General features: G+C 42.4%; 1 protein-coding gene across 1 annotated transcript in view; it reads right to left on the bottom strand.

Moving 5' to 3' along the window:
- Positions 1 to 9,400, bottom strand: part of Crybg3 (crystallin beta-gamma domain containing 3) — a 124,954-nt gene that overhangs the window by 1,710 nt on the left and 113,844 nt on the right. The window contains exons 19-21 of the mRNA XM_045147411.1: positions 8,146 to 8,269; positions 2,433 to 2,591; positions 706 to 865 (exon numbers count right to left, since the gene is read on the bottom strand). Coding sequence (XP_045003346.1) covers positions 706 to 865; positions 2,433 to 2,591; positions 8,146 to 8,269 — 443 coding nt within the window. The remainder of the gene's footprint in view (positions 1 to 705; positions 866 to 2,432; positions 2,592 to 8,145; positions 8,270 to 9,400) is intronic.

Here is a 9,400-nt window from a genome sequence, read left to right as displayed (position 1 = left end):
TTTTCGCAAGCTTTTGTTCAACTCACATTTAAGTAGATTAGTATGTCATGTACAAAGCGCTTTGAAATGGGAAATTGAACTTGAATAGGCGTAGCCATTATCTACCTCAAAATGGACCTTATTATGACTCAATCCGAAAACCTAAAACCTGTGACACACGATTGCAGATGCAAAGCGCCCTAACAATACTATGCTTCACAACAGTGCCCAGAGTGAACTCTGGCTGACTGTCAGGTACTGTGTTTGCTTCTATACCAACAGTGGCTGTGACTAACCCAATTAAAGCAACAGCCATAAATAAACCTGGCTCTGAACTTGCTGAATGCAGAAATAAGGTTAATGGAGACCTGCCATAAATCTTGAGTGAGGGCTTTTAAGGGCCACAGCAATTTGGGGCAAGAAAAAGGTGCTTCTGTCCAAGGAACCGGCTTACTGACTGATTTTTCAAATGTAGAGTTGTCAGACCTCATGAAAATAGCTGCTGCAAATGAACATTTTGAACTGTACTAATGAACTTTTTTTTTTTTACACAGTTGAGGCTTTTTTTTTGGGGGGGGGGGATTGTTGCACAAACTTTTTTCTCCAAGTATAATTCAGAATGACTTGACATGTCTCTTAAAAGGATATCCTTTACCCAGAAGGAGATGATTTAGAACTTAACTGACATTTAAGGACAGAATGCATTGGGAATTATCAAAGGCCCACCTTTAACATCAAGGACAAGTTCATCGCTGAGATAGGAGCTGATGGTTCTGTTTTTGTTCACTCTCCACTTCTGCCTGAATTGCCCATGCTCAATCCACAGGGCTACCTTGGCTCCCGGGGTGTCACGGCCACCAATCACATCTAGGCATGTATCTGTAGCCTACAAAGGGTGAATGAGTGAAATGGTAGTACTGCATTTGCCAAAACAGAACACTCTTTTTCTTTGGGTGAATAAGACATAGACATGTCTTATTTATTTATTCATAATTTTTTCAGTAGCTTTTTGAAAACCTTTATGGTCAAAGAGGAGTGAAGGTCACTGAAACTAAAACAGAGGTATTATACTTGTTTTTTTGAAGGGCTTATTAAAATGAAGTAAATATTAATATATTTGAGCTAACAGGGACTTGTGTCAAGCTTATTTTTCTATTAAAAAATGAGGGGTTGGGAAGAAGACTTAATGGAACTAGCCATGTAAACGTGAGAACCCGAGTTTGGATGCCCAGTACCCTTGTGAACATGGGGCATGCAACATGTGCCTGTAATCCCACAGCTGCAAAGATAGAGAGAGAAGGATTTCCAGGCTTGTTGGTCAGCTAGTCTTTGTCAAATCGTTGAGTTGCAGGTTTAGTGAGAGACATGTCTCAAAAAGTAATATGGAGAGCAATTGAGGAAGACACCTAACATCAACCTTTGGCTCTGTGCACATGCACACCACACACACACAAAGATGAAAGACAGCCCAACACTAGTTGCTTTTATATGCTTTTTGATTTTGAAGCATGAGAAGTAGGCAAGCTATTGGTGATAAAATAAAAATAGCTGTTTTTGTTCTGAATTAGTGCTGTGTCTCTCAGAATATCAAATAATGGAGGGACAAAGAAACCTAAATTTCACTTTAAAGCATCATTGAGAATGTTATTTGTAAGCAGAGAGAGGAGAGAGACAGCAGAGAGAATGAGAAAGTTGGCACATTAGGGCCTCTAGCCACTGCAAGCTAACTGCAGACACATGTGCCACCTTGTGCATCTGGCTTACCTGAGTACTATGGAATTGAATCTGGGTCCTTAGGTTTTGCAGGCAAGCACCTTAACCGCTAAGCCACCTCTCCAGCCCTTAAAGCATCTTTGAAAAAAAGTTTCTTCTACTAAAACCTTATTGTATATTTTGAAACAAAAGGGTGTTGGCAAATATAGAATCACACAACTGATTTATGTAGGCCATCAAGGAAAGGCCTTCTCACAAAAGTACCCTGACCAGTCTGGCTCTGCTAAGAAAAAAAAAAAAAAAAAACATTTAGTATGGGATAACCTTAGCTTTTGTTTAAAATATGAAGCTGGATTTTCTTTTCTTTTCTCTTTTTTTTTTTTTTTTTTTTTTTTTTTTGGTTTTTCGAGGTAAGGTCTCACTCTAGCCCAGGCTGACCTGGAATTCACTGTGGAGTCTCAGGGTGGCCTCGAACTCACGGCAATCCTCCTACCTCTGCCTCCCAAGTGCTGGGATTAAAGGCATGCACCACCACGCCCCGCTCAAGCTGGATTTTCTAAATTAACAAATTCTAATCCATTTTACTTAAATACTTTGGCAGCACACATGCCAGTATTTCAATGATCATACAATGAACTATTTCTAGGAAGCCAAGGGCATTGTCTAATGCCAGGTGATCTGGCGGTATTGTAGTTGGCAAAAAAGACATAAGGCTGAACATCTGGAAGCAGTGTCAGTACCTTGGATTTAAAGAGCCCTCGGCAGTAGTGCCAGATCTGAGTGTCCTTCCCGCTGTAGGGAGCGACGCACACAGACGTTGCCCGGGGGTCGAGGAGATTGCCAGTGACGGTCAGGTACGCATTCTGGGCTCTGTTCTTTATTCTGATGTACACTGCAGGCTAGGACAGGAGAAAGAGCCATTTAGAAGTCAGCTTCCTGGTCTGAGGCAATCCTTCCAAAGTGGGGAGCTAGCCGAGGAAGGGAGATGAGATAAGCATAAACTAGCAGTCCCGCACACTTCCCATTACACATGGTGGCTGATAGCATGCAGCCCCTCTGGAAATGACCCTTCTGAAAGGGTGAAAGGCAGTGGTTTCACCCACCCAGAACTCCGTGTAGCAAGGGCTGGGGCTACACAAGAATTAGGGAGTTGGTACGTTTTATCACATCCCCGACAGAGACTGAATGTAGGAGAAAGGGACTAGGGACCAGATAAGGGCAACATGGGTCTGACAACAGCACAGCAGGGACAAGCATGGCAATCAGACACATCGTTCTGGGCTATGATTAAATGGCAAATGACTGCGAGAAGGTCCTGGAAACCCCACACAACTGAGGACTTTTATCTTTCTTCAAAGCAAAAAATAATTACAATTTCTGTCTTCAAAAGACTAGTAACAAAATAACTTCATTTCTTTGCCTGGGACACACACACATATGTGTGTGTGTGTGTGTGTTTATATATATGCACACACACACATACCTATATATATATAAACACACACACACATATATATATGTATATATATGTGTATGTATATATATATATATATATATATATGATGTTTCTTTTTAAATATTAACTCTGAAACCACTAGGGATAATAAGCTACCTAATATTTATTGGGTCATTTAGTATATATCATGCATGAAGCCCCATGTTTGTTTGTTTTTTCTTTTTTACCATTATGCTAGTAATCAAAATAACCAGAAACCTTTCAGGAAAACAATCATAGTCCAAGATTTACAAATAAGATCAAAGAGATGTGTTGCATCTGCAGATCTTCGCAGCAAAACCCTACCTCTAAATGGGATGTTCAAACACCCATGCAAAGATGCACTGGGCACTCTTAGACAAAGAAACTAAGTTGAGTTCCAACAGTATCAGTGTAAGGAAACCAACCAAGGGGTACATGACTGCATCTCAGAAGAAACCATCCTTTAGGCTCAGGAATCAGGCCTCCAGCCTTAATACAGTAAGATACAGGATACCAACATCCCCTCTTTTGGGTGAAAGCTGCCATCCCAGTTAGAGCTGTGGCTACATAATCATCACAAATGCTTTGCTACATATCATAGAGCACTTTCACACTGGGGAACTTAAGTGCTAGCTAGGTAAATGAAGCACAGTGTTATGGTAAGATCACCAATGAATACTGAATTTTGAAGTTAATGACACATCATCATGAAGCCAGTTAGTATTTGAGCCTTTAAAGTAACCAAATAGAAAGGCAAATTATTTTTGTTGCTTAAAGCAAGTGAGCAAGACTTCTATTTGACAAACAATATTGTTTTTTAAATTTATTTTTATTCATTAGAGATGGGGGGAAGGATAGAATGGGCGCACCAGGGCCTGTAGCCGCTACAAACAAATTCCAGATGCATGTGCCACCATGTGCGTCTGGCTTACATGGGACCTGGAGAATCGAACCTGGGTCCTTAGGCTTAGTGCCTTAACCGCTAAGCCATCTCTTCAGCCCGACAAACAGTATTTTTAAACGTGACTTGCTACTTCCACATTCATAACTGTAACATTCCTGTAAACAGAGAAAGTATTTTAAAGAAAAACTCACATTTGCCGGGCATGGTGGGGCACACCTTTAATCCCAGCACTTGGGAGGCAGAGGTAGGAGGATTGCCGTGAGTTCGAGGCCACCCTGAGACTACATAGTGAATTCCAGGTCAGACTGGGATACAGCAAAACCCTACTTGGGAAAAAAAAAAAAAAAGAGAGAGAGAGAAAGAGAGAGAGAGACTCACGTGCCTGTCCTTTTGGCTATCAGACTAATGAAAGATTTAAAATGTCCCATGCTGGGGGAAGGAAAAGTGAAGCTCTAGGACCAGCCAGAAGAACCTGCCTCCCAGGGAAAAGTTGCACATAGTTCTGACAATTTATCAGACACCTGCAAGCCAGACCTGACCCTACTCAATGATGAGTCAGCAAAAGGCAAAAGTACACCTTGACCAGGACCGTTCTGGTCAAGGACCTCTAGGTCTCTTTAAACCTAACCCTCATGTCAGTACCACAAAGACAGGTTTAGAAGGGGGTGGGGGACACTGGACCTGCTTCTCTTCCCAATGTGACCCCACTGAAGACCTCTTTCTTGGCTTTCACTAGTACTTGTTTCTCACTGATATGCTGGGGACAGCGTGGAGCATAGCTATGCAGCTGCCAGGACCTGAGCTTTTATTTTTAAATGTCTGACAACAGTAATACAACTGTAAGAACACACTTAAACATCTGCAATTCAGCTTGTCTTTCACAGCAACTATTAGTTCCTGAAGCCTCAGTGTAACTTTAATAGTCTCATTTCCTTGTATGCATAAGGAACAAGTATGACCTTCACAGATGACAGAACTCCAATTACCTTAGAAGCAAACATCACAGTTTTAATCAATTAAATCAACCAAGGTACTAATTACCCTTATTACACATTTGTAGCCCGACTCCTCTGTAATTACACTACAGTCGCTGACAGGCATCATAAGTACCTGAGTGACTTCTGAATTCCCAGCCTCAGAGAAGATCATGCATTAATGACGGCTGGCTTCCTAATTCCCAAGTGGGTACCAATACCCCTATAAAAAAGTTAAATATAACCCACATGCTACTATTTTAGAAACTAAGAATTTTGTTGCAGGGTTTCAAAGCTGTCTCTTAAGCAAACAGTAGCAGATATAGTCTAGAAAAGCATTATTTTGAAATTCACTGTTAAACTCAGAATAAGAATCTTGTCATTCCAAAAGTGAGTGCAATGAAAGAATTACGTAAATAAAATAACTTGTGAAATTAGAGACTGTTGTTCTAGCTAGTACTCTACAAGACCCTGAGAGACAGAAAGGGACCTCTTCCCCTGCAGCAGGGAAGGAACCCCCACTGTAAGATGAGAAAAACAAATGAGGTGTTCAATAGTGTGAGGCCCCGGTTGGAACCCAGCATGGGAGACAAAAAAGAATATTTTCAGTGTCACACTTGGCTGCTGAAGTTTTTTTTTATTTATTTATCTTTATGTATTTACTAGAGAGAGAATGAGAATGGGCGTGCCAGTTTAAAAGTAAATGTATTAGAGGAGCAATAGAACCCATGGTTGTGTACTTCGTACATGTTATCGAACATTCATAACAAGGAGATTTTAACTGTTTGATCAGTTTCAACAGTGGAGGAAGCTGAAGTGCCAAAAAATGAAGAGATTTACCAAAGTTACATTGCTTCCAAATGATAGAGCTGGAGTCTGAGCTGACAGACCCCGAGTGGTGGGGATGAGCATGGCCGAGGGCCAGCGACAGGGGTAACAGACCAGTTTGGTTGATGTTTTATTTCACTGTGTCAGAGCCTCAGCACCGGGCCCACCGTGACGTGCTCAGCTCAGTGCATGGAGCACACGGTCAAACGCTGCAGGGGCTGATCCTGTCTTATTGGAGTGTATGCGTGTGTTAGTACACATGACGGGGGAGGCCAGAGGACACCCTTGGGTGCCATCCTCAGAAACATCATCCACCTTTGTTTTTTGTTGTTGTTGTTTGTCTTTCTTTTAAAGTTTTTTGGTTTATTTTTATTTATGTATTTGAGAGTGACAGACAGAGATAAAGAGGCAGAGAGAAAGAGAGAGAGAGAATGGGCACACGAGGGCCTCCACACACTGCAAATGAACTCCAGACGCATGCGCCCCCTTGTGCATCTGGCTAATGTGGGTCCCAGGGAATGAAGTCTCGAACCAGGGCCCTTAGGCTTCACAGGTGAGCACTAAACCGCTAAGCCATCTCTTTAGCCCTGTTGTTTGGTTTTTTTTTTTTTTTTGAGACAGCACCTCTCATTGGCCTGGAGTTCACCAATTAGGCTAGACTGGTTGGCCAGTAATCCCTGGGGATGAACCTGTCTCCACCTTTCCAGGGATGGCGTTATAGTCATGAGCCCTGTACACAGGTGCTGGGGATCAAGCTCGGGTCCTTATGCTTGGAAGGCAAGCACTGTACTGACTGGGTATCTCCCTAACCCCAAATTCTGATCTCATTTTGGAAGAAAGTTGAGTCTAGGTGCTTAAGAACACCAATTTTAGGGCTGGAGAAATGACTTAGTGGTTAAGGTGCTCACCTGCAGAGCCAAAGGACCCAGGTTCAATTCCCCAGTACCCATGTAAAGCCAGATGCACAAGGTGGCGCATGTGTCTGGTATTCGTTTACAGTGGCCAGAGGCCCTGGCATGCCCATTCTTTATCTGCTTCCTTCTCTTTCTCTCTCTCTCTCTCTCTCGACTAAATAAATATGAAAAAACAGATTTGAGAACATGCTATCAGGTTCAAATCTTCATTCTAACTGGTTTGTTTATAACTGTGCTTCACTTCTCAGCTTTACTTTCCAACTGAAAAATGGGGAAGGGGTACTAATTGCTGTATCAAAGGGCTACTGTCAGAAACAAGTGACATGGTGTTTCTAAGGAGAACAGAGAGGCACAAAGTACACATCTGCTACCCAGAACAGCCCTGGCCACCTTCCTTGGCTTCTCCATCATTCCTAAAACTTCTCTTCAGCCCTACACATGTGAAATTTCTTTGACCCATACACTGCTTTGAAATGGGCATGTTTAACACAATAAATTATGTTATCTTTAAACCTACTATCCTATCATCATAGGGCATCATTCATCCAACCACTTGTACATTCATTCCTTCATTGAGACATGGCTCAGCAATTCAGGCTTTTGTCTGCAAAGCCTAATGACCTGGGTCCAATTCCCCAGTACCCATGTAAAGCCACATGCACAGTGGGACATGCATCTATCTGGAGTTTGTTTACAGTGACTGAAAGCACTAACGTGCCCATTCTTATTCTCTTCCTCCTCCCACTTTCCAATAGAAAAATATTAAGTGTTAAAGAGTGAGGATGGACACTCTACACAGCACAGCCCTGCTATCAGGCTGGGTGGTAAAGGACTCTGCCCCTTGGTGCACGTGACACAGACACGCGAGTGATGAGGCCGGAAGCACTGGGGAATCGGATCCCACAGGCCACCGAGGAAAACACAGATTGCATCCCAAGTGCAGTGGGAAGCTACTGAACATGAGATTGACAAGCAGCAGGTGTGTGACAAATACCCTTTTAATTAAGTTGCCAGGACCCAGCCTGAGGACTATGTAAAGGAAAGCTCCAAATACTAAGACAGTAAAATGCAGAGTAGCAAAATAAATTCAATAGTCATTGCTTGCCTCAGAGTTCAAGTGATCTTACATGTCCATGAAGAGTGAATATGGCCAATAAAACTTTGGATTAAACACTAAAATTCACTGGCAACCTTGGGTGAAATTTTGTGAATTTGTTCAAATGTACAGTGTTCTTACATACTACACTCCCCTACCTGGCTTTATTAATAGCAAACTAAGTGGCCACGTTTCAGATGCTGTTGTTCATGACATTTATACCAGAAAAATCAAACTATATATGGTTCTTTACTTCTTACCTGCTTCATAGGACGGAGGGAACCAATTGTTTTCCATCCACTAAATGCTGTCCAATTGGGGATCTCATCAGGCTCCAGGAGGGTTTGTCTCCCCAGGAAATTGGGCCCTTCATAAGCTATCCATCTACAAGAGAGTGGGAAGGAAAAACATGGTACGCCACAACGTGAAACAGTGACCCCTTTACTACATACACTTATACTGTCATACCTACAGTATTTATTCTTTAAAAGGTTAGGTTTCAAGATTTAAAACAAAGTAATTACACCCTTTTCCCCTCATAGCAAAAAGTAGGGAAGTCAAGGAGAAAGCCTGTTGGATCTAGAGTCAGATGATAGGATTCCATTTGAAAAGCTAGACTCATCAGTTCCAAAATGATAGGAGGTTCTCTCTAAGACATTCTATATTCTTTTTAAAAAAATATTGAGTTTTATTTTAGAGACAGCAAGTGAAAGACAGAAACAGAGAGAGAATTGGTGCACCAGGACCCCAGCTATTACTATCGAATTCCAGACACTTGCACTACCTCACGGGCATGTGCGACCTTGTGCTTGCCTCACCTTTGTATGTGTGACTAACATGGGATCTGGAGAGTCAAACATAGGTCCTTAGCCTTAGCTGGCAAGTACCTGAACTGCTAAGTCATCTCTCCAGCCTAGATATTTTATTTATTTATTTGCAAGCAGAGAGAGAGATGAGAGACAAAAAGAGAGCATGGGTGCACCAGGGCCTCTAGCTGCAGCAAGCAGACCCCAGACATAAGCACCACTTTGTGTAACTGGCTTTATGTGGGTCCTGGGAAATCAAACCCAGGTTGTTAGGCTTTGCAGGCAAGTGCCTTAACTGCTAAGCCATCTCTCCAGCCTTTTATATTCCTTTGATAACACTAGCAGTTATGTTCACAGCTCTTTTACACTAGAAGACAAGTCCCAGCCACCTACTGCTACTCAGCATAAAATTGCTTTTCTACCCTTAGATCATTGTTACATGTACTTTAAGGCTCTTTGCAATGGCTACAATCTCTTCACACTTTTCTTCTCCTACAGTATAGTCCACAACTTCCCAAGGCCGCCAAGGACTGCTTGTAGTTTTCCAGAGTCCTCTCAGGCTGGGAGATGGCTCCATGCATAAAGGGCTTGTTGTCCAAATGTGAATCCCTGAGTTCAGATCTCCAGAACACAAGAAAAGACGCAGGTAAAGATGCTGTGGCAAAGCCGGGCATGGTGGCGCACACCTTTAATCCCAGCACTCGGGAGG

The sequence above is a fragment of the Jaculus jaculus genome, chromosome 4 (genome assembly GCF_020740685.1).
Source record: "Jaculus jaculus isolate mJacJac1 chromosome 4, mJacJac1.mat.Y.cur, whole genome shotgun sequence".
NCBI lineage: Eukaryota > Metazoa > Chordata > Mammalia > Rodentia > Dipodidae > Jaculus > Jaculus jaculus.
Note: the sequence above shows the minus strand (reverse complement) of the source record. Positions and strands in the feature narration are given on the sequence as shown.